At 43.0% G+C, this 25,920-nt stretch overlaps 2 protein-coding genes across 2 annotated transcripts in view; both read left to right on the forward strand.

Moving 5' to 3' along the window:
* The window catches only part of Optix (optix), a 53,820-nt gene extending 44,994 nt beyond the window's left edge, over nucleotides 1-8,826 (forward strand). The window contains exons 2-3 of the mRNA XM_069115231.1: nucleotides 5,634-6,050; nucleotides 6,710-8,826. Coding sequence (XP_068971332.1) covers nucleotides 5,634-6,050; nucleotides 6,710-7,109 — 817 coding nt within the window. The 3' untranslated portion in view covers nucleotides 7,110-8,826. The remainder of the gene's footprint in view (nucleotides 1-5,633; nucleotides 6,051-6,709) is intronic.
* Nucleotides 1-25,920, forward strand: part of LOC138180898 (epoxide hydrolase 4) — a 72,492-nt gene that overhangs the window by 3,841 nt on the left and 42,731 nt on the right. The gene's annotated exons all lie outside the window — the stretch shown is intronic.

Here is a 25,920-nt window from a genome sequence, read left to right on the forward strand (position 1 = left end):
TCTCTCTTCTTTCATTTGCTTTGTAGTACCTGGGAGAATCGTAGAAACTAGTTTCGAGAGGAGAGCAGACTGGTTTGGAGATATTTTGGATGTTGCAACGAAGTAAAGACAGTAATACGAGTAAAATTCGAGTCATTCTCGAGCAAAGGATTGATACTTTTGTATGTAATTGGTCTGCAGCGAGGAAATTGTTCGTGCTTCAAATATGGTAGGTTGGAAATGTTCGAATCTAAAAAAATCTTCAAACACAATTGATCATGTAGCGGCACATGAGTCAACGGAAGATTTGAATAGGGAAAAGACTCGTAACATCGTGCCTTGGAATACCAACGTTGTTTTGGTTTGCTAGTCTAAAGGTAAACAAACTCCGGACAAAATATTATTCCCGTTACTTGTAATCGTCAACCGGAGTTACATATGAACTCTAACTTCGTTGATATAAATAGACGAACGTGCTCTCTAGGACAGTTAAATAGTTGAATAGTTAACGGGTAGAAGAATTGAATTATTTCGAGCGAGCAACGATTACGTCCAGTATACACTATTTCTGCACTTGTACCTACGTTGATTTTAATATAGTTGACTATTACAATTTTATCACTCGTCTCTTTATTAAACGAACCAACACGTTTAATAACCACCTGAGACATGGTAAACATGAAAAGGTGCATATAATATCGTCTACTTACGAAATATTCATTCTCAAGTTATAATATTTGTGGGATAGTGTGACGTCAGGGAAGGACGTGGCGTGAGAGGTAATTGTTTATTAGCGTTGTCAAAATATGTTAATGTTGTCGCGGACTGTTGCAACCAAGGTATGTTAAGGGAAAAACGAGCATGGGAAATGCTGTCAGAGTTGAATTTATCGTGGTCGTATGAGGTTCGTTGTGTTGTTGTGTCGTAGAATTATATTCGATTTCGTGCGAGTGCAACGATATTGTATTTATCATACTGTTTTCTATAAACTTATAATATAACATTGCTACATATTTATATACCTAGATATATCGAATATTTGTGATCGGGCGAATATTTTACAGGTCGTCGGTGAACTCTCTTCTCGCATATGCTGCGCCAAAAATCTAACTCGCAAAAATCCTTACATTCGACTAATAATCGTCGAGCACAAATATCGTATAGATATCGACGGCGTTAAAACTGGTCGAAACGATCGAATCACTCTTTAAAGAGGCTGTCAGACGCGGCACGAAAACCGGCATCCTTTCACCGGCCGTAGTTTCTCGATCGCAGATCAATCGGGCGAACTCTTCTACCGGCACACACCGCAAGGACGACCATCTTGCGCGTAATTACAGTAGCTTCCGTCACGGTTTGAGACCCGCGTCGCCGTCCGCGTGCATAATACTTTACAACATACACGAGGGATTACAAAAGTGACTCGTCATGCGGCGTAAATACTTAACGGCGGGGCGCATCCTCATCGCCGCGCGGCGTTCCTTACGTTGCACCTGATACTTTCCCCGGCGGCGGTAGAAGCCGCTTGATGAATTTCTTTTTTAATCATGGCCATCGGCAGTGCCGAAACTTACCGCGTCACCTGTGATAGCTCGTTCGAGCTGTTCGACGCGGTCCTCGATTCGCCACGCGAAATACGCCCTGAACTTTTGCGAACGCGTGCGCGCACGGACACATGCCGCGAATATATTAAACATACCGGATCCTACCGAAATAACGATAAAAAAAGGAAAATAAGGAAAGAGAAAAAACGGAGCTCGTTGCAATATTCGTCGGGCCGTGGCCCTTTTTCGTAGCGAGCTCGTTGAGTTTTAACGAGCGGCCGAACCGTGAACGCCGATATCCCTCGTTAACCGCGGAAACAGTGTAGAAGCAACACACGGTTTGCTGGCATAACTCGAGCCGACGCTGTCTCGCAGTTTCGTAATTGTTCGTACGTGTGAACAGGAATAAAATTCGTGTTTTGAAATGGAACACCACGCCCCCTTGTTAAGCTTTCGATTAATTCAACGACGATAATGATGGGAACACAGCCGATGGATTTAATATCTGTAGAAGTTAACATCGATCGTACAATAGAATATCGGTCTCTGTCGATAAAGTATTAATTTATCGGTCAATAAGTCAATCTTTGGAGAGATCGTATATGCGAAGAAACCTATATCGTATGGCGAAAGTTTGAATCGTTGTTAATTTCGTTATTGATTCAACAGCAATGGCGAGGAAGACATCGGCGATATTCCTTTTTACTTCCATAGATTCGTATTAAGGAGTTACTTTTTAACGTAACAAACGTATTGTTCGTTCGATGTTGACGATATAAGATATTTCTCAATATAGAAAGAATATACCGTATCAGTTTCAAATATATCTTCGAACAACGTTTCAAAGATACTGTTGGTTATAAATCGCGCAAAGAATCAGAGAAATTAATGTCGGTCTGGTGGTATTCACGGCGAAAAATTGACACCGTAAGCTCGAGCCTCCGCACTTTAATGCCACGACATTAAGACGCGTTGAATAGGGACGACGATCGGTGGACGAGCACTAAGTGGAACAAAACGGGAGAGGCTGGCACATAATAAGTCGCACCGCTCGTGCGGGTGTCTCGTGAAAGGGCCGAGACAAAGGGGAAGCGGTCTTGAGGCATAATTAAAACGCGTCGAGTGTCCCGCTGATGCGAGACACGTTAAAAAAAAGAAAAAAAAAAAGAACCAACAGAGGAAGAGGGAAAGAGAAAAAGAGAGAGAAAAAGAGAGAGAAAAGGAGAGTAGGTAGGTACGGGTTCGATTACCATGTCCAACGCGTTTCAAACAGGTCCATGTGAGAGTGGCCTCTACTCGAATCGCGTCTCGCTACCGCTCTTACCTTCCTCTATTACCCACGGAATCGAATAAATCGCTTTCATACCTTCGTCAGGGAAATTGACGTCTCGTTATATATTTCTATATATAGAAAGTGTGAAAGGAATGTCAGACTTACGGGGGATGTTGGTGAATAGAAAAGAGCCGGCCAGATATATGATTTAACCCCTTGATGATGGACGTTGTGAAACAGGAAGTTTATACAGAGGCAAACCTCAAGGTGATAATTTTACGAGTAACAAATAAATAGGAATTTTTTTTTTTTTTTTTTTGTCAATGTATCTTGCGAGTATCTCTAGTTTAAGTAATAGTTTCTTTTCTAATATCGATGCTCTCTGTTTTATGTGGTTATTTTCGAGTCATTTTGTCATAAGATACGAAGTAAGAAGAAGAGAAGTCGAAACGAAAGTAAAATTATCGAAAATAGGATTAGAAAGGTGCGAAGGAGACGAATAGCGCGTGGGGCAAGCGTCTAAACTTAAATGATAGAATCAGTTGGATAGTTGGCGCGGTTCCTACGCGTACGTTCGTCTTTTTGGAGCGTGAAGAAGCATCGAACGATCCGACGATTCTCGTTCGAGCAGCGAACCTGTTCGAAATCACTCGAGGTGTTACCGTGGTAACAGTGCGGGCTGGAAACTCGATTAGCAAAGAAAATACGGGAGTATCTCAGGAGCCTCGGCGTTGAATCGATCTGGAGTAAAGAGGCTTTTAAGGCGACCACAACATCTCATTGTCTCTGGCAGACTAGCGAATGATTCTCCTCTCTGTTAATACCACATCTAGAGAAAGCGTTTTCCACGATGGAGGTACAATTCTTCGCACGGTGTTTTCCTTTTCCCGTGTTACAGGATTACGCGATCGAAAGTGGCGGAAAAATTACGTTCACCTTAAGTTCAAGGTATTTGCAGTTTTCATCTTCCATGGTTCTACGGTTGAAAATTCCTTCGCTCGTAAGCGTAGAAAAACGCATTCTCACGAGGCTCGTCGATAAAGCGAATTATAATACGGATTTTCTCGATACCTTTGTCGGCCGGCCGGTTTAATACTTGACCGTGGGTGGGCACGATGAATAATACTTTCCCGTCGACAAGTCGGGACATCCGTTCCGATCGTGCCACGACTGTTCGTCATTTATCTCTGACCGCAATGGATGAGTCGCGTGAGAAGTTCGCGAAGCGTTTCTGTATCTATCCGTAATCTCTCGAGTAATGAGGTGGATCCTCCTTTTGTACGAACCCGTCCTAGGGAATCGTCGTTACTCTCCCGTGAATCCTTCTGCTCACCTGGGAAGGATGAGCCCGCTCATTAATTATAGTCGCTCCGCGGCGATGACTGGAAACAAAGTGTTTTCAGTGTCGGGGGTACATCCACCTAAGCCTGTCCTAGGACGGGAACGAATTGAAATTCTCATCGCGATCAACGCGCCTACGCGCCACTTCAGCTACGAGATGAAGGTGACCGACTTGCTACCAATAATAATCGCTGACCTTTCTCGTTAACGTTTCAACGGCAGATGCGTGCTCGAGTAAACGATCCGCGAAAGAGCGATAAGAGATAGCAGATGCGAGAAACGTCGTTGGTTCGCTTAAGAAAATTGCTAATTTTCTATACGTCGTATAAGACAACGACGTAATATCGGCGATAAAGGCAGTTTGTATTTCTAACGAAGTTTGGGTGGTTCGGAGTTTTCAGTTGGGTAGTTTCAGCTATAATGTTTCGACATGGTCGAAATATTTGACGCTCGTTCAAATTCGTACGACAAGGAATTAAAAAGTGTACGTATACGGATAGGATGCTTGATTTTGCTAAATTAAGGCAAGCTATTAACATTACCTGAATCTAGTATGGATATGAAATACATCGTAACAGAGAACGTAGGAGAAAGTAAAAATACATTTTTGGAAGACTCTGTAGCGGCACAGGAGTCAAAGGACGACGCGAGTCGAGAGCGACTCATGCTGTTGTTTTGCCTCAGGACATTGACTCAGCCTTGACGCAGAAATGTAATGATAAACAGACTCCGGGCAAAACAATGTAGCCGCTATATGCAACCGTCGAATGAAGACGAATTTGAATTTTCCGACTCTCCCTCGACCAGCATAAATAAACGGACGCGATCGCGAGCGACAGAGTATCGAACAGCATCGTACAGTATCGAACAGCATCGTACAGTATCGAACAGCATCGTACAGTATCGAACAGCATCGTACAGTATCGAACAGCATCGTACAGTATCGTACAGTATCGTACAGTATCGAACAGCATCGTACAGTATCGTACAGTATCGAACAGCATCGTACAGTATCGTACAGTATCGAACAGCATCGTACAGTATCGTACAGTATCGAACAGCATCATACAGTATCGTACAGTATCGAACAGCATCGTACAGTATCGTACAGTATCGAACAGCATCGTACAGTATCGTACAGTATCGAACAGCATCGTACAGTATCGTACAGTATCTACAGAGTATTTCCGAGAATCTCACGAGTATTTACCGAGCTACGCGACGAGCATTAACGAATATTTATTCCGCGATTTTATTCTGCGATTTATATTTCGTACTAACGACTCGCGTATACGTCTGTACATTAATTTATTTATTTGTTCGAAATATAATTGACGGATTGCGACAGCAATCTCTCGCTCTCGTTATTTCACGTTATATCTATCCTCGACCAATCCTCCACAATCGAATCAATCAAGTCCATGTTTCGACTACAATTAACGTAAGTTTTATGAACGCGAAAACACGTTCTGTGTTTCAACCATGTTGTGTTTCAGAATGCAGCAGCAATCTGGTACAGGAAACGGAGGTACACGACGCACTCTGAGTCCTGGACCAGGAGCCAGCGATTCAGAGGATTCCGACATCTCGCTTGGTGGAACGTCGCCTGCGTCGCCGAGTTCCTCACCTCCGCCAACTCATCAACCATCTCCTGTTCCTCTCGGGCCTCTAGGTCCTCTACCTCCACCATCCTTAAATTTCCGCTTCGATCCTTCGCAATCGCAGTTTCGATTCAACCACGCGACGGCCTTCAAATTCCCGCCGGCGGGTTTCCGATTTGGACCGCACAGCCCGCAACACAATCATCCGAACATCTCTGGCGGTGGAATCTTCAGGCTGACGGAAACGAGCCCGTTCCAAGCTGTGGGACCGAGAGGTGATCTTGGGTCGAGGCGAGTAGCTTTTAAAAACCTATTCTTAATCGCGCGCTCTCCGATTAATCCGCGTTCGATGAATCTCAAAAATTCAAAACTAAACGTTTCAAAATCCTCTCGCGTTTTATCCATTGGATCGATCGGCAGGATCTTTTGTAAAAGTCTTTTCTTTGATCTGTTAACAGGAGGTGTTTGTAGATTAACTCGTTATTCGAATCGACAATGTCTTATCGCTGGACAAAATAACGTCTCTGACAACTAATCAATTGGTTCGATAACAGTGATTTATCATATAAAATTTGTATTCCGTGACTGTAGAGCTTGCTGTATATTTAAGGAACGACCCTGTTAACAGACGGTATCTGTATTTGCGAGTTTCCTCGCCGTTTGCGAATTACATGCCGAAGGAGCTTAATGCTCGATGCATGTTGATCGAGATGTTTCGATAAACTCGGAGTACAATACGATATACGATTTTTCTAAAGTATTATATCGCCATACAAATTACCAATCCTTGAATAATCGACAAATATGTCAACTTACTGTAATCATTCTGAAAGATTCAATGCAATATGCGTCGTCAACGACGACCACGACGATCAGCGCACGAGCTTAATAAAACTAACGTCGATGAAAGGAATTCCTTCGAAAGCCACGAAGAAAATATTTTTTCTAAGAAAATATTGATCTGGAACTACACTTTTCAATTTCAGACTACCGGATCCACTGGGTCTACCACCGCCGAGGTTGCACCCACACGACAGTTTGCTCCATCATCCGCAAATACAGCATCAGCTACCGGAAGGAATGTCGAGGATATCGGAAGGCTCGCGTCTCTCCGATGGTGGAATTTCGCGCCTGTCAGACAGCCTATCGGAAGCTCACAGCCCGCCATTAATGGCGACGAACTTGTCTGTGACGGGTCCGTTAAGGGTCGCAGTTCCGAGCCCTCACACGCCTTCCTCGCGGGGTAGTCCAACGGCCAGTCAACAGACTCCCCAGGGTCAGTCTCAAGGCCAGGGATTGATAAGGGTGGCGACACCACCTCCACTGAATCCGAAACCACCGCAGATCCACAGACCTTTCTCGCCAGCGTGATACGACGAATTGGGAAATGTCATTTCAAGGGGGAATGAACACGATCGATCCATTGTATCGAGAAAAATCGTAGCTAGCGACGAGAGTCAATTTCTCGACAAACGTTTCGAGGTTTTATGAAAGGAGTAAAGCGAACACGAAGATTTTCGAGCTCTAGGAATCTACGAAATAATTATTAAAAAGACGAATATCGAGGAAAAGTCGACAAAAATAGAAAAGCTTACTTGGACGAAGATGTTGTTGTTGAAATTTACGTTAAAAGTGTTCGTTACCAAGTAGTAAGACAAGGTAAACATTTTGCAATACGGCTGACGATGTAGAATTTGTAACTGTATGTTGCACTATGATAACATAAAGCAACCCGAATGTTCCAATGGACGAGGCGTCGGTAGATGGCAGAAGCGGACGTGTGCAATTATCCGAAGCAGATGCGAACGATGATCGCATGTAAATAACGAGATCACACTTTGGACGACACATTTTTTCGTTGAATGAAAATGGAACGCGAAATCGATCCGTTTTTGAGAATAACAAATTTCGTGTAACGATATATTTTTTTATTTGTTTTTTTTCCCCTGTTTTGTAGAATGTACATAGCGATACCCCCGTTAAAAAAGAAGGACACTGTTTGAACGTAAGAATCTCCCGGAAAACTGTTACTCGTTGTTTCAAATGCGTTGGTCAGCTACGTTGAACGTGAAAATTTAACATGAATCTGTTTCAAATCTTAAGCTATTTCAAATAAGAAAGGACACTAACCCGAGATCGTAGAACTATGAACGGCCTAAACGTAGACTGAGGCCGAGCTTCGAAAATAACGCGTTGTTCGCTCTATAAAATTGTACGTGACTATTATAAGTGAGCCTTTTTATCTATTTACAACATCAAAGTCTCGTATCGAAATAGTTTTTGGTTTTCTTTTTTTTTTTTCTTGTTAAAAAATAATAATGAACAAACAAAATCTGGAAATCGTTCATGCTAACCATCGATCAAATTCAGATACGATTTTATGTATCGCGATTCAAACACCGTTTCTAGTGGATCGAAGCGATACGGTGTCGTTTGTTGTCGGCACAAATCGATATACATAAACATAAAGAAACAGTCTATCGGAGATAAATAATTTGAACACCGGTTGATATAATTTAAGGTATTTCGCAAAACGCCCCCCCCCTTTAGCTTAGGTAGAGATTAGAGATTTGTAAATTTCCTTAATCGGTACGCTCGTTAAAGGAATCGTTTACTCTCGGAGTAACACGCGGCTCGATCACGATTGTCAAGAGACAAAGACGATCGATCGATCAAGTCGAGTCTGGTAAACGATAAAGAAGAGAAAGAAAACGAAGCAGAAGAAAAAGAAGAAGAAGGAGAAGACAAAGAAGAAGAGAAAGAAGAAGAAGAAATAGCGCGAACATACGTCGGTTCGCATTTCCTTCTCTCTCTTTGTAGATATACACATAAATACGACACACGTTAGCAGAATTTCTTGTATAATCAGCCCTTTCTCCCTCTTATAAATATGAACATACTACAGCCCACGTATACATAAGTACCTTACGTAAAGAATATTAACACGAAACTATACATATATAAATATATGAGAAGAAGATGATTCATTATTATTATTAATATTATTAATATTATTATTAATATTATTATTTGCGCCTGTACATACATTCACGCGAAAATATATTAACAGATTATTATGATATTACAACAAAACTATACTGTGAGTGTTGAATTCATCGTTTGTTCCTGAATCGATCACAACACCCAATCTCCATCCATGGAACTCGATACCGTACCCAGCCAGGTATCCATCTGCCAAAATTCGCCTGGCTCGTCAAAATTTCCCAACATCAACCAAAATTTACCCGTTGAAATCAACACGGTTTGCCCCGCGCAATTAACATTCGCGTTTCGCGTGCTCGCTCGTCGGCCAATTTTCTCCTGCCAATTGTATCTATTAATATCGTTATTTCCGCGAGCCAGGCTAATTCACACCTAGCCTTTGATCGACGCTCCTGGCAAATTCTAGGTGTGGGTACGCGCATACGAGCAATACCAAGCAACGCGGCTAAAACGATTACAATAACTCGAAGGCGAGAAAGAGCGAGGCGATTCAGGTGGCCGCGTCCTTCCCACAATTTAAACGGCTCGCAAGGTCTCCTCTTCTTACCCACGGCTATAGTAACCAACGAAATTCGCACAGTCACTCGACTCCCTGTTAACAAACCCGACCAAGTCAACGGAAGAAGAGATCGCGTTCGAAACACGCGAATCTTTCTCTTCTCGTCGAAGGTCAATAGGAGCGAGTCGATGGTTGGCGAAGGGATAACGGCGAAGGGATAGGAGAAAAAGAGAGAAGAAAGGCGAATCATGGAAAACGTAAGCACGAAAAGGAGCGCGTGAAGAGGCAGAGATGAAAAGAGAACGGAGACGAGGCGTAGGAAGGTTATCGACACGGACTGCAGTTAGCGAAAGAGAGCAAGGGGATACGCGATGGAGTAAAGTGGAAGGGAGAAAAATAGGGTGAACGAAGGCAAGCGACAGAGAGGAAGAGAGTAGTTGCGCGATAACGTGGCGTGGGCGGGTGTCGCTGACAAAATGGACCAATCGGCTGGCTGGGTTGCCTTGTAACCGATCCCGCGGGTTAACCAGGAACCAGGAACATCGACCAAGACTCTCCAAAAAGCCGATATGCCCAGAGCGCACGCCTAACCGTTCTCGTCGCCGACTCCACCCTGCTGCCTGCTGATGCTTCCACATGCGACCACTTCCTCTTTCCCTCTCTATTATATATTTCTCTTTCACCCTTCCACTCTCCACGCGTCTACTTTATACGTCGCTTTTCCTCTCACCGTCGTATCGTACGTTCTATCTTCGTCTTTCTCTGTCTGTCGCCCTTGCGGTTCGCCGTTCGCATTGCGTTCCTTCATTCGATGTATACGCACCAGACGAGGCTCTGTCTCTCTCTGTCGCACCGGTTGGCGAAAGTTCTCGACAGCTGGGTGGATTCCTCGATGGAAGATGGAGTCGTTAGAGGCTGCCCGGGAATGGAGAGATATTCTCCGCGGCTGGCGCGTTTCACCGGCGAGTTGTTAAATTACTTCGATGAAGTTGCCGTAATTGAAACTGGTCATTGAGCGAAATGTGTTTAGAGCCGGGCTTCGAGAGAGCTAATCGCCGCGTAACGGCCTGATCACCGGCCAGATAATCGATGAACGATCGATGTCGACACAACGCTTGCAAATGGTTACAAGTTAAATTAAAATTCGTCGAAGAACGCGCCAGTGCTATTCGCGCGGCAATTTGTTTTGGTGTTTATGGCGAACGATATTGCGTTGAATCGATGAAAAATGAATCACGCGTATCGCGATTGAAACTGGACAACTTGTACTCCGACCAAGATACGAGCAATACCTATGAAACGTATAAATCGAAATAACTTATCGATAGACGATATAGCGATATTGTCGAGTATCTAGTAGCTTATTGTAGTATTCCTATGAGCGTCGTTGTATTGATTTAATCGAAGATGGATTACTCGTATCGTAACAGAAAATGGAAAACTTCTCGTAACGATGCAACGAATACGAGTTTGTAAACGTTTACGAATCGAATTAGAACATCAAAGAACAATGTGTAATTTGTAAAGTAACTCGTTTAGATATTTATACGAACGTCGTTGCATTGATTCGATCGAAGACGAATTACCCGTATCATGACAATGAACGGAGAATTTATATCGTAATAACTTCACGAGGAATGTTTATTCTCGATGGTACGACGAGCTAAGCGTTAAATGATGACGAGTTATTAATTTCTGGTTTCTGCTCGTTCTTTTAAAAACATCCGTCCTGGTCTTCCCGATAAGCATCGTCTGCAATTCAACGAGCGGAAGGCGGGCAACCGTTGTGCAACAAACACGCGCAACCCGAACAATGCCTCGTTTCAACGTCGCGTCGCCACGTATCGGATACGCGAAAAGAATTTCGTGGCGGAGAAATGAAAGGATGAATGTCGCGATTATCGATACGCATCGGTTCCGTGTACCGTTTTCAAGCTACATACCCAATATGACGTGAAAAGGGCCGTTCTCGTTCGCTCTCTTCCATTTCTACGTTGATCTTTGTTGCACACTGGATGGCACGGTCGTCTTGCCGGTCGTGTTTTGACAGTTGCTGCTCTGACACCTCTGGCACATTCATTAGAAAGTGGTTCTCAATCCCAGGTAACCGTGGAGGGTCGAGTATAATTTAATTTTGGAACTTGATGTAAACAGATATTCGAGAGTTCACGCTTATTGTTTCTCCTTTTTATACTTTGTTGAAGAATTGAAAAATATTTTAACATGAAACACGGATTTTCGCGCTGTTATTATGCGAGTTATTAATCGCTAATATCGCGAATGTTCGTGAAAATTTATTTTTTCATCGACGTAACTGAGGAAACGCAGATCTGTTATACACCGTAAATACTTTGACGAGCACTTTGGATATTTCACATATCTTTGTATAATATACGCATTTTTCAATCTTAATAATAATTTCACGATCCGTCGCTCAATTATCCTAAATAGCATATAACGTTTAATCGAGTCATTGTCGAGTATACACGAGCCACCGCGAAGATGCAAATTTCAACAAAGAGATCAATTTACGAATGCTACGCGCAAATAAAAAAATGACCACGTTTCGATGCCTTGCCATCCGAACATTTGCTCTTCAAGCCACCGTGGTAACAAAACGTTCGCGTAAAAATCTCCTTCGGTGATCGTTATCGATACGATCGAGTCTCCGGCTCCTTGTCTCTCTATCGGCATTCAAATGGATAAAACTAGGGAGCGTAATCTATTAAGTAGGAGAGGCGCTCTAGTTGAGAGACTCTGATAGACATCCAGCTGTCCGGATTTAGATGTTAGGATAATACGGTGTGGTCTGGGCCTTGCAACAAAATAATGTAGTCCACTCTGAATGGGGGAGACCCGGAATGAGCGGGAGGGCGAGGAGAGAAGCGGGGAGAAGCGTCGACAGAGGAAAAAGAGAAACAGAGATGGCTGACGTTCGTGGTGATCGAGGAGAGGAGGATGAAGCGAGATCAACGGAAGAGTATCGACAGAGAGTAACTATTTCTCTAGTGGTTATTTGTAGACAGATTCGACGACGTGACAATGCCGCGAAAACCATAATGGGGGCCCACAGGGTCCCCACTATGGGAGGCCTTAGTGAGATTACGATGCCCACCAGGTATTTGTTGTAGGTCTTAGGCAGACATTGGGGTGCCATGGAGAGGTGTGAAAGTGATGGTAAATCTTCGTTGAATCTTTTTAAAATCGCTGCTCGCCATTGTTGCGGTAAGAAGTTTTTCAGGCTTTACGGATCTTTCTCACTCCCGGATCCCTGTTTCCTCCCCTCCTCTTCGCTCGCTCGTGCACACGTTCTATATTTTCGATCTGCCCTTCCGGCAGTGTCAGCGAGATCATGGACTCTTGGCTGCTTAAGGGTGCGATCGGAACTCGAAAGGAAGAGGGGAAAAGCCGCGATACTCGCCGAGAGAAATCGGTATTGTGCTGGAGAGATCGCAACAAGGAATAATGGAGCATCACGAACGGTGACGCGGAACGATCCACAATGCGGCAAATCGCATTTTCATTTCTTCGTCTTTGTAAAAGTTACAAGTTCGAAAGACGCGAACGATGTTTCCATGCGTGATAATAAGATACGGTCGTACCTTAGACTTACGTATGGTAACCGACTACGGATTCAACTAGAAAAAGACACGTAGGTCAGATGTAAGACATACGTAACATGATGCATGTGACGGTGTATACACGTGTTGTATGTTTTAAGATTTGATTAAATTAAGACATATGGTTTCTATTAATTAGTAAAAGTGATCGTAGAAGTAAAATTGATCGTGCGGGTTAGAAATAACGATTACGTATAAACCAAAATAAAATAGTAAATTATACTAAATGCATCTTTGAAACTTCCATGAGAACTAAACACGTGGACACGAATGTGTTTAAAGAAATGCCGCATAGAAACGTCGTAAGCAAGAAAGAACGTATATCAGGGTGTAATTCTATTATATAGAGTTTTATTCTCACCCTGAAATGTCTACGATCAAACATTTTTTTCTGGATACTTTTTCTGAAATCTTTTCAGCTATCCCGATGATGGACAAATATACCCCTGGTCGATTAAAGCGTCTCGCATGACCTGCTACAACCCATAATAAACTGCCCCATTGCAAATTACAAATTCGAAAATCGGCGTGTCGACTTTCATCGGGGGTCTCGTATCGTATCCGAGTTCACACGGGGTTAATGAGAGGTTAGATATAACTTGCCATTTTGGACCATAATGCGACACCGGCGCCCATTTAATTTAAGTATATCCCGTGCATAGGATTTCAATGGGGGTGTGTCACGCGTCACCTCTGGCCCCTTCGGCCAGGCCTGCGACAACTTCATGGGAAAAACAAAATATTTAGCTAACTGGAACAACTGGCTGAAAATATTTTCCTTCCTCGATAGATTATTGTATCGTGACAAACACCGTTCTTATCGAACAATAATGAATTTTGATCGATGTTTCAGTAAACGATTCGATAAATCCAAGAGATAATAAGTGAGACACTCAAAAGCCAAGCTGATCAATTTCGTTTCCTCGCACTTCCCCAAATTTATCAACTAATTTTATCAATTTCCGATGATCTAAAATCAACCTAATTTCAGATAACTCTAATTCCTTAATTTCTTTCACGTAATAGAATAACGTTTAGTATTTTTTTTTTTTTTTTTTAATTAAATGATTTACATCTTGATGAGGTTTATCGGATTAGCTGCCGCGTGGCTCGAATGCAACAGAAATTTAAAAGTGCGCGTTTCATTTCACAAAGCATAATTAGGTGTGGAAATACGTATATCTACATATGTTCGAGGTAAGAAGAAAATTCTCGGTACATCTACGTCCAAGCTGTCACGTATCTGCAACATATATGGATACGTCAGGCGTCACTACTGCCCCTGCGAGGTACTAAGCTGCTTACCACTCTGGAGTTTATGCTGTATTATGTTCGATGGGGTAGCTTCTAACTCTATAGAACTTACGTGGAATCCGTATCTCGCCTGCTATATACGCTATCTTATCTTTCAGTCATACGCGCGAAGTACCAATACGCGAGGTTCTCCAAAGATCAATGAACAGAATTCAGCTCCACAAACAATTACAAATAACACAAGTAACATACAACGATCGCTTCGATACGAAATAACGGTATAAAAATCCCCTGGTTGGCAAAAATAAAAAATCTCATCCCTTAATATTTACGAGCGACGATAACATTGGCCAATTAATTAGACTTTCATCGTAGTTTGCAGTTTGTACATAAAACAACCGTTCGTCGTCGTAGTTTCCTTTTTTCTCTCGAGGCACGATCTTTTGCCCCCTTCAGCAACAGGACCGACAACATTTCGAGGAAGTTTCTGACGAGGGTATTACGCAAAACTGTATCGGCTTTTCCGTGTTTTGATTTCGCTCGAAAAGCGATGGAACGAGAATGGAGGGTAAGAGAAGGCCAGATACTTAGCCGAGGACTAACAGCAGGCTACGGATTAAAGGGGGTGAAATGTTATTATTGCAAGGGGTACGTCTGCGGCCGTGAGTACTAAGTAGCCCGGTTAAGTATGTTGTTTAAGCCAACACTGTAAGTAACCATTCCCCCGAGAAATTGCCGTGATGACATCGTACCCAAGTCGAAACTCCGTTCGCGTGGAATACTTCAGCATCGAAGTGCCTTGTCCAGATGGCTCTCCTAATACCCCGTTTTTAGGGAAGCATCGTGGAAAACCGAGGCGCTCGTGTCATGATACACGATGGCAAGAAAGGTAACACGTTCGAAGTATTGGGAAACTTCGACGTCGTTTATCAACGATGCATACCGTGAAACCGACTTACGTCAAGCGTAAGACACGTTTTTATCGCTCATTTTCTTCGACAAATATCGCAGGCGAGAAGACTTTTTCACACTTTTTACGTTTGTTACAAGCATTGCCTAGCTTTGTGTAACATAGGTGAATAATAAATGTTAAACAATGACAAATTATGATTATCATCGGTTCAATGTTCACAAAATGATCAGTTAATGATTATCGTATACGCATAGATTAGACATTTACGATAGACATTCCACCGTAACAAATTGCAAGGCCTAAAAATGATATCGTTACTATATGGCAACCCATCGGGTTCTTTCTATGTTTTCTACCTCATAGAAATATATTTTGTAAGAACAATTACTTGTAATATTAATTTTATTATTTATAGATACTTGAAAGTTCGATAGTTTTTCAAGTGCTTTTCCTGGGATTATCGTCTTTCCTCTTTTTCGACGTATCATCTTTGCGCTGTTCCTTTGTACAAGATAAAAATCTCTCTAATAGCGTATAAATTCATACGAATCGATGTTTCTGTAGTTTATGATACCTACGTTACGTGAAAGACACACTTTTCTTCCTCCTTTCCTTTTATAAAATACGCATCCTTTTCAACGGCACGACAGATGCTGGATGGTAAGTTTCTCCATCGAGGGAAATAATTTTATACTTTCGAGTACGGAAATATAGAAACATAGACGCGAAACGTTCACTTCCCGACGAGCGAGAAGGAAGTTCTGATATCCAACGTGTCGCCGTGGTTAAACCGTGCTGAACGAATAATCATCGAGGCAAATTCCAGCTTCTAAGGCGAGAAGCTTTTGTACGACAGGAAAATGACAAATGCACTACCTCGGACCGAGATTAAAATACGCTATTGCCGTTATTAGAGACGAGTTTTGAGCCTTTGCTTCAAGATAGAACGGTAACAGACGTATAATTTCCTGGAAGCTTTGAATTGAACAACTCTCTCGCTCCGGCAGATCGAGTGAGACGAGTGTAACCGGCTTTCAAAGCTTTGAGGGTGAGGAAGCTCATTAACGAGAGCTTTCTGTTCCTTCTTCCGTCTCTCTCACCCTCTCTTTCTCTCTTGGTTACATCGACGCACCTTCCATCTTAGCATCCGGTATCCTTAACGGAGCTGGGTGAGACCAATACACCCTTACCCCCTTTCGCGTTTCCTTTCCTACCAAGCCGAACCGAATTCCTCATTTACATAAATACGAGAGCTTTAATGGCAGTAAATTGCGGTAAATTTATCTCATAGGGTGCAACGTGTGTAATTTCCACTCGTGCAGCCGGGATAAAATGAGTCTTCGACGCTTTCAATAGGATACATTCGAAAAACAGAATGAAAAACGTCTCTAATTACGTTAACGCTTAACTAATGAGGTGTTTATACCGCGAACAGTAACTTTAAATTAATCCAAATACCGAGAGGAAAATATAAAGTTGTGTCAAAGTGGCTTTAATTATTACGTAAAATTATTCACAATTGCATTACCGTTTAAACAATATAACGTCTTGCACGTACGTTTGCAATGCGATCGTTTCATGTAACCGATCGACGCGGTGCACATTTAACGGTGTTAATATTCGTTTCAATAAACATTCGGTACAAAGATAATATATTTCAGCGATAAAAATACAGCCAGCTTAACTCTCTTCGATTAACCTACAGCTGGTTCTTTTAATAAGCTCCATCAAACATATCTGGCACGTTAATGGTACAGACATCGGGGACCATCGATTTCTTCGAATTCCGTGTTGATCTCGCGGCAATAAAACCAATCGAACTTACAAAGGCAGATAGAACTGGCACGTACCGTGATTACTGTCGCTTTTAATGACACTTTCTTCGGTGACTTGTAATAGTAGTATACGGGCGCGTCGAACGTAATTATTCCTCTTCGTTACGATCGAATGAATTCAATTAAACGCTGAGCATCTCTCTCTCCCCACTCCCTCCCTCTCTCTCTCTCTCTCTCTTTCTCTCTCTCTCTGTGCACGTATTTCCGCTATCGGTACTCGTGGAACGTTCGTTAACGACACGTATGTACGTTTCCACGAACAATTACCGCGCAACGTCATTAATTTCATTGGAAGTGAAAATATCTACTTCGTTGCAGGGTAGAATCAAAGTTTCCCTTCGTCGCGTGGCTTCGTGGCAAGAGTAAGAGATAAAGAGGTAGGCGAGACGTTGCTCTAGGAAACCGTTCGATCGCCAATCCAAACGAAATCGCAGAAAAGAAACGTGACGAGAGAAGGATTCCTAATTCAACGTACGTGACTTGTGCTTCTACGTCGACAGCTTTTTAACCCTTTTCCCCTGCCTCCGCGGCGGCGAAAAAGTTTAAGTATCCCCGGGTTGACTTAAATACAGACAGCGAGATGTGGTTAATGCAACCGCGAAATAAAGGGCGTGGTTTTAACGCGCAGCCGAGGATTGGCTGTTGAACTTGGCTACCCGGTCGATACTGGCCGACTATATCTGCTCGACCTGTATACTTGATACTTATCCGGCAAGCGTGTATGTACATCTGATCTCTCACCGCTGCTGAAGAGGTGTTGGTATCCCCAGGCCAGGATCGACACGGCAAGATTCAGCGGTAGAAGGTAGACGAGCAAACTGCGAATCTTCGTTTCGCTGTGTCTATCGACCGCTTCAACGTGAAACTATCGCCCAATGGTAACATTCGTAAGAATGGTCTCATTGATGGCGAACAATCGAATTTCTTAGCATATACGCACAATGGTAGCAAAAGGAAGAATTTAATTTCGTGGATAATCTGGTAGCGATACACTGATACCGATCTGACGGATTTTACGAGATTCTCGGAAGACAACGATTTCGTTTTTACGTATAATTATTATAGTAAGAGAAAATAACGATCTACAGGTAAATAATTGAAAGTAAATTTGAAATAATAATATTCGGAATATCGTCGCTTTCTTTTGTTCTTGCAAGTATAAAGTTGATCGTACGGTACGATGGTAAAGTGGCTTCTTCGCGGCTCGTATAATCGCGATCGTAATTAATTTCTATTGGTATAAGCCTGGACGTTCCGTGAAAGTGATCGAGTATTCTTTTATTACACGGCTATTATTGTATCGCGTGGTCGTTTATATTAATCTTACTAGCGAGCGTTCGTTGTGTTAACGACGATTAGTCCTCAAACTATTATATCCCCTCGGTGCAAACGCGTTCCATCGCGTCGAGACAGAGAAAGACGTTTTGTATCATCGGATGAAGCAATCTCGGCCGCGTTATACTAATATAGAGTATGAAAAAAGAGATCTACGGAAGGCTGAACGAGCCCGAGCAGACGATCAATCTTGATTTCTTAATGCGACATTAATAGGCGGTGATTAAAATCTTCTTAATGATACCGCGACTTTCGTCATACGGATTGCAGATTAAATCACGCGATTGCCTGCAATTTTCAACAGTAAGCGAAGATTCGTCTCTTAATAATGCCGCTGTACCAGCGGATTATTTCGTCGAAGGGAAAGTACGTATCTCCCGGCGATCATGCGATTGCTTATGGGTCAAGTGCTAGGTTAATCATAATAATCGAGTAATATGTTTTTGCACACGTAATTTTATACAATATCTTAGACGTTATCTAATTGCAATAGTTGTACTTATTTTCAAATTCCAACGAAATTACCCGTAATTACGTAGGAATTACAATACGGCAGTCGTAAGATAGCGAGAAAATGTCGTTGACTCGTTCTGCGTGGATTTATAAAGATTTATAAAGATGACGTTAATCGGAAGTCTAATGAATTGGATGAATTTTTATTACTATAAATCATAAAAATGGTATATTAACTATGATATCCATTTTTCATCAAATCATACAACGAAATCGTAATTATGTTTATATGATATATATAAGTGTAATGGTATATATAAGTACGTTTAAAATCACTATTATTTCCCATTTTATCTTTTCTTCAAAATTATATAATACATTACCCACGAGGTCGTTTTCATAAACCACAACTTCTCCAACTTCTCCTTTACTCTATTAACATTATTAACATTAGAACTTTATTAACGTTACTTTGAAAATCCCGGTTTTACTCGAATTTCCTTAAATTCCATAAAGCGTGTACCTAATTATTTTGAGAATGTAAATGTGTTTAGAAAATATTGTCCAATTATCGAATAATTAATTCCTACGTATCTTCGATGGATCTACAAGTGATCTCGGTGACGTTCACCGATGCTGCCCCTATGGTCAGTCGACGAACAACCGACCGGAAAACTTATATCGCCGCACAAAAGCGAGTAGGTTAGTATAATAACGCGATATCCATAATAAACGCGACCGGTATCCTCTCATTGAGGGCAACAATGCCTCTGATAGATGAGTTAATCGGTAAGTTCCTCCCCGGTGGAGCGAGGAGCCCGACTCGACGTTTCATGTTTCATTGTGAGGCATCGTTGTTCGAGGACGTCGACGACGTCGCCGTCGACAATGTCGACCGTTTTTACACGGTGCGCTCTACCATTGAACGGCGTGAAAAACGCACAGCATGTCCAAGAGGATGTATATTCGACGAGAAAAGAGTAACCTCGACGTGATTCTAATCAGTGACACTACGTGATTTTTAACCTTGATTTATGGCTTTTAGAGAGCATCGATCGGGCGATTTGAAAAAAGAAGGATTCCAAGTTTAAGATGAATAATGATAATTCTTGTTTAGACAAATAGTTTCGATTCTTTGCGTCAGTCGATATAACGGATACGAACCAAAGCAAAATAATGTAAAATCTGGAAAATTCCAAGTGTTCGAAGCACGATATTAAAAGTAATTAATAATTGTTACATAGATAGAGGTAATTTTGATCTCCCGCTTCGATTCGTAAATACATCATGGTCGAACAAAATCGACAAAATTGGGTAATTACGAATTCGTAATTTAAAAATTTTCCTGATATTAAAAACTAATTCTTCTGTAAATAGATAATTTCGATTCTTGTTGCATCGAACACGGATAAAACCAGGTATTGCGCGTAAATATTTCCAGAGTAAAATATACACTCTTCATTTTGTATTTGTACATTGTACGGGCACAAGGAAGTCTGCGGAACATTGCCTCGAAGGATTCAGGACTCCTATTATCCGGATCAGTATTTGCCAGTGGTTCCCAATGTAACTTCCAATCGAATATTTTTCCTTGTCGATATCTAGCGATCGAAGGGAGGAAGAGTTGGGAACTACTGATCGCCAGAGGAGTAATTCATCAGAGAGGATGCTGGGACTGGCGGACCTCCGCCTCCCTCTTCTTCTTCGAGGTTTTCTATCGTTTCTCATTCTCTATCCTCGTTTCTCTCGTCGTATCCCTGTTGTATTCTAACTTCGACGACGGCCAACGAGGTCAAGCCGCCGCAGTCTGTGGTTAATTTGTCGCTTCTTTCGTTCTTATCCTGGCGTTAAACGTCGTTGGTCACCTCGTTTCGAACGTTTATAAAACGAAATCGATGGGCGACCTATCGCTGACTGAGGAAGATCGTCGACCGATAACGAGCTTAAATCCAACGTGTCGTGGTTTCAAGGAAATTCGAGCGACATTCGAAGATAGTTTGGCATTTCTTTTCTTCCTCTTTTAAATCACTTAAAATCCGGGAGAATTCAATAATGGCAGACGTTCACTCTCATCAACGTAACTGCACGCAAGCCACGACTGACTGCAACCTAAACGACAAGAGGGGAGGCAGGCTATATTAAGGATTGATTGACAAACAGGCTGACCCACATTTGCGAACGAACGCGAACCAGCACACGCGTTCATAACCAAGTCCTTAAAAGATACATTTCGTGCGGATAATTATACGGCAACTGTTCGAGGAAGCAGAAACGGCACGTGTCCGGTTAATTTCTGAATTTCAGGCTTGCAAAAAGGAATGAAATTGTTCTTGGAAAATGGCCATCTCTTTTTTTGCCAAATTACTCGGTCGCGTGAACGAAAGACAAGCACGGAGGCTTGTTAAAACGATGATTAAACGATGCGATCCTCGCGCGATTCCTTTCCACCTACCGGGAAGAATATACGTGTATATCTTTATCGTCGATATCGACGCCAACTAAAGCAATACTGCGGCTTTTAAAATCGTCCAACAGCGAATGGTTTCTCTAATGGATTCCGAGAACCGTCAGACGTCGTTGCTTTTCTTTCTTTTTCTCCCCTTTTTCTCCCTTTTTCTTTTTCTTTTTTCTTTTTCTTTATTTCATTTTACCGTCGAACCGAGCGAATAAATCTCAACCTCGATGATCCTGCCAGCCACTCGATTTCCTGTGTACATGTAAATCCACTTGAGAAATAAACTTTCCCGATAAATCGGTCCTTCGAAGCATCCAGGTTATCCTGTAATCAATTATAACGCTCTTCCCGAACCGGTGAAACGAATCCAAACGATTCCGAGGAGCGAAAGGGTTCATGATTGCGGAAGTTGCAGCAGCAGGTCCTTCTCACCGCGAAGCCTCTCGCCTCTCTTTCCCTTACCATCCGTGGAGGCAGAGCAAATTGCCTCATTCCGCACGAAGAAACGGAACGTTTTGTCCTGGCAGGCGTCTCTAGTCGATATTAACTCGAGCCACGGACGATCTGGCGCGTCCTGATGATTTCATCAGGCCCGTCTCCGCAGGATCATCATACTTTGTAACCGCGCGGCAAAAAGCAACTGCTCGGGCCAGGACACGCCAGGAAATATATGCCCGTAATACGGCGTGGATTCAACGCGTCCGCGCGCAACGGGTGACGTATGATGATAGTGTAGCCCAGGAGAATCAAGATGGCCGTAATAATATCATTATCCCAGTGGTCTCCATCGGTCGTTCGGGGCCTCGAGTAAGACATTTACCGTAACGACCGGCCATTCGTTATCGAGTCCCCGGCTTGCCTAACCTCTGTAGGAACCGCGACACCGACAGAATTCTCAACAGAGAGAAGGTCGTAGATACCATCAACCCGTTGATGCCTCTCTCGATCTCTTTCGATGCTCGCTAACGTTTGCTTCGAGACTCGAACACTTGGAATTCGGGTAAACGACGAACGAACCACGAACTATATACACGTATATAGAAAGTTCGTCGTATTATACAAGTTCGATAACTACCGTTCGTTGGCGAGCCTAATCTACCAATTACCAAGAGAACCTGATTCCACCAGTGGTCGACGCGACGAACGCAAGGCAAACATTTACTTTGCTACATAGATTATAACGTGATTTTTATTCCTAGCTACAAGACATCTTCCGCTTGGCGTAAAATTATCGAATCCATGAACGCGTCTGTACCACGGACCGATAACTCGAATTGATCGCTTCGACTCAGCAATCAGTCAAGCGAGGCTGCGTCAACAGGCTTAACCGAGCGCTACAGAGGCTTGCCTATACTTCATCCGTTTCCACACATGCTCCAGCGTCAGTTTTTCTGAAGACCCATAAAGCCTCTATCACCATCATCATTATCGCCATTACTGTGCATCCGCTAACAGTCAGCTGGATTCGAGAGCCACGCGTTGGCACGCAGGTAGTCGGGAAAGAGAGTTGTTTCTTTTAGAGTCGTAGAGAGGAGAAACGCGGGTACCTATGTCGATAGCGTTCGAAGCGTCATAAACGAGCGACATTTGTTTAGCGAATTTCACGGTGCATGCTGCATTCATCTCTCGGCTTGGCCACACGATCATCTCGTCAGGTCGTTTCATTGTCGGCTTAGAGGTTAGGTTTAACATGGCCGAACGACGGTGTACGGCTTCATTAAGGCTTTCCACGGTACACCGTTGGTGGCGCTAGTGATGTATATTAGCGATATCTCATAAGCGGGAACGGGAATTAAAAAACAAGGGATACGAATAAGAGGAAGAAAGGCAAAAAGGCTAATGACGTCAGCGTCAGGGCAGCTGCCTCGGTTATTAATTAAGAATACGGACAGACGAACGGACCAAGTGATCGTACCAGCCTGAAATTTGCCCAGGGGACCCCGGGAAATTAATCGTGCACGATGGATTCTGAACTTAGGAGACCGACCGGGCCGAGATATGGATACCTCTAGGCTACGACTACGCGTGCTAGCAACACCAAAACTTAATTACCGTCGAACGCACGGCATGGAACCCACAGAAGCTTACGGGATAGACAGAGAAACAGGAAAAAGTGTTTTACGGCTGCTAATTAATACGAAACCGTCTAATGGTGAAATTCATCAAAGAATCATCACCGATAAACTTGATGCGGCTACCTTCGCAGACGAATCGTTTTCGAACGACCTTACGACTCGAACGTTCGAGTTTCGTGCTTGATCCTTCGCATTGGAAAATTTACAATTATACAATTTTTATAACGTCGAATGCCAATTTAATTTCTCTTAACCGACCAGATTTTAACGAGCTCTAACAGCGTGCTTGAAGCGCGTTAAAAAAAGAATTCAAATACCAAGCGATACAAACTTTATTCCGCGACGGGATAATTAACGACATGGCAATATCATCGGACACGGCGGCTGAAAACCAGCAGGGAAACAAGGGAAATCAACGAGTCACAATGAACGTAATCACGGGAAACGTTGAAGTTTATTTCTGCCGGATAATTCATAGGATAAATTAGAATTCTAGCCTGATGAAGCGGTAAAGAGCGCGGAGCGGTGGCGACCGCTGTAGCAGACGCGCGCGGCATCCTTTTAGCGGCAATCCCACCTCCGCCTGGTGGCGATGGTGCTGGAAGTTGAGCGCGGCTCAAACTGGAAAGCGCCGCCGTTGCTTCTCCAAGAATTATAATAACGAATGCTTAAATCAGCTTAGCCACACTAACTTCGCTTTTGCGACTACCTCCCATGTAAATATGGAAGTAGCTCTCTACAAAGTGGAAGAGTGGGAGCCCCGTCGGCCGATTGGGTAAACCGGGTAAGCTGGTAGGGAGTAGTAGTACCACGGCGTCGCTGGTGAATGAGGAGGTAGCAAAAGAGGTGGCGGAGGTGGAGGGCGGCAGAAGTGCGACGCGTGGAAGAGTCAGAGGGATTCATGAATCGCAGATGCGGTGGATTAGACCGTCTTTGCCGTATTTCTGTTTTCGAGGAAGACGGCAACGGGCGGCAGCCAGATTATTGCGAAAGTAGCGCCGTCGGCGAAGCTGCAGCCACGGTTGGATTAGGAATTAAATAGCCATTAAGTACCCCTTAACGGACCCTATACATACTGGTTGGAACGTGTAAGTACACGAGTTTTCTCAGCGGAAGTGAGTTCGATGTGCAAGTGCACCTGGGCAAGTTGATTCCGAAGCAGACCGGCCGAGTCTCCTTCTTAAAGGATAACCGATATTATCGTAACATATTCCTTTAATTTAACTTAAAACTATGATCGGAGTGAATGCTCTCTGCAACGTGTTTCTGCGACAAACTGTCGTTTTCATAGATAAAGTAGTTGAAGAACAATGTAGCTATTTGCGTATGAATGTGGATATGAACCGTTTATGGTAGAAGTCACATCGTCGATCGACTCCATAGATTGGAAAATAGAGAAATATAATGTTACAAATGTTATGTTTTAAATTGACTTTGGCACTTATCGTTGTTTGCGCCATTTCCTTGTATCGTAGTAAGTCGACGTATAGAAGTAAATCATCCGTTTCTTCAGAACTGGACATTGATATGCGTGTTATCTGCGTAATGAAATTGAGAAATTCGCAAAAGATGAACTTCAAAACGTTAATTCCTCGGAGAACATATTCGTTCTAACCATAGCACGATTCGTTTAACCGCGGATAACTTTTTTTCTTTTTTCTTGTTCGTTCGTAACGTGTTTCACGCATGCGAGTGTACGTTGGTTGGTGAATATTTGTTTTCCTTTTTAACAACAGGAACGTAATACGTCTGAACATAACGCGCGATCGCGAGTGGCCGATGAATTTTTTAATACGATAGGAGCAAAATCTTGGATCTATCGATATTTCACTATACAGTTATCGGATTCCATTTGAGCACCTCTGATACGACGGGTTCAGCTATAGAGAGCTCTAAACCGAATCCAATCCTGATTGACGTGAGGGAAAGAAGAGGGGAAACTATCGCGAGGATTATCTTTGGCGCCACTAACACCACCTACGGACGCCCACCAGATCTAGACGAAGTCTTCTCATATTATATTCTAACAAGGGATGGTGAGACGGTGGTCCGAGAAACCTTCTCGGTCATCATCATCATCCATCGAGTAAAACAAAAGGCCAGCTGTCAAAATGGATCTCGAGGGTATCGGTGGATCTCTCTCTCTCATTGCATGGATACACTGATCCGCATTAAACAGTTCGTCCAGAACGATGTTGCGCCTACGCTTATCGAAGTATGACACGTATAATCTGTAAAGAGCCCCTAATAATGGATGAGTTGATCGTATGGTTAGCTACCTTCGAAGGGATCTGATCCATGCTTATCTCACAAAATACACCAAGTTCTTCTGCTTTAACGTCTACAAATAGTCTCGGCCAGAATCTGGTTTAGTTGTTCAGATTCAGTGATTTAATAATCGAAAGATAATTCGATGATCGTCGGAACAGATTGGACTGTTGCACGTGGGAAAATGCGTTTGTTCGAAGACGTCTACGTTCGGCTAACTTGCTTCGACTGTGTCGTAGACAAGGACGCAACGTTGGGAAGGATCGAAGTGGAAGGATCGTAGGAGAGGGAGGAAATGCTTATAAGAGACGTAGCTTATGTTGAAGTGGATTGTTTGTAGGCAAACACGACTGACTCTTCGCTCAAGATCTCGGTGTGTTAGTCAAAATGTGGTTGATACGTGTATAGGCAACGCTCAGGTACGATATAGCCAGAATGACGGTGACTGCGACCGAGGCGAAGTAGGACCACG

The sequence above is a fragment of the Bombus flavifrons genome, chromosome 6 (assembly GCF_040668555.2).
Source record: "Bombus flavifrons isolate JBK064 chromosome 6, iyBomFlav1_principal, whole genome shotgun sequence".
Taxonomy (NCBI): Eukaryota; Metazoa; Arthropoda; class Insecta; order Hymenoptera; family Apidae; genus Bombus; species Bombus flavifrons.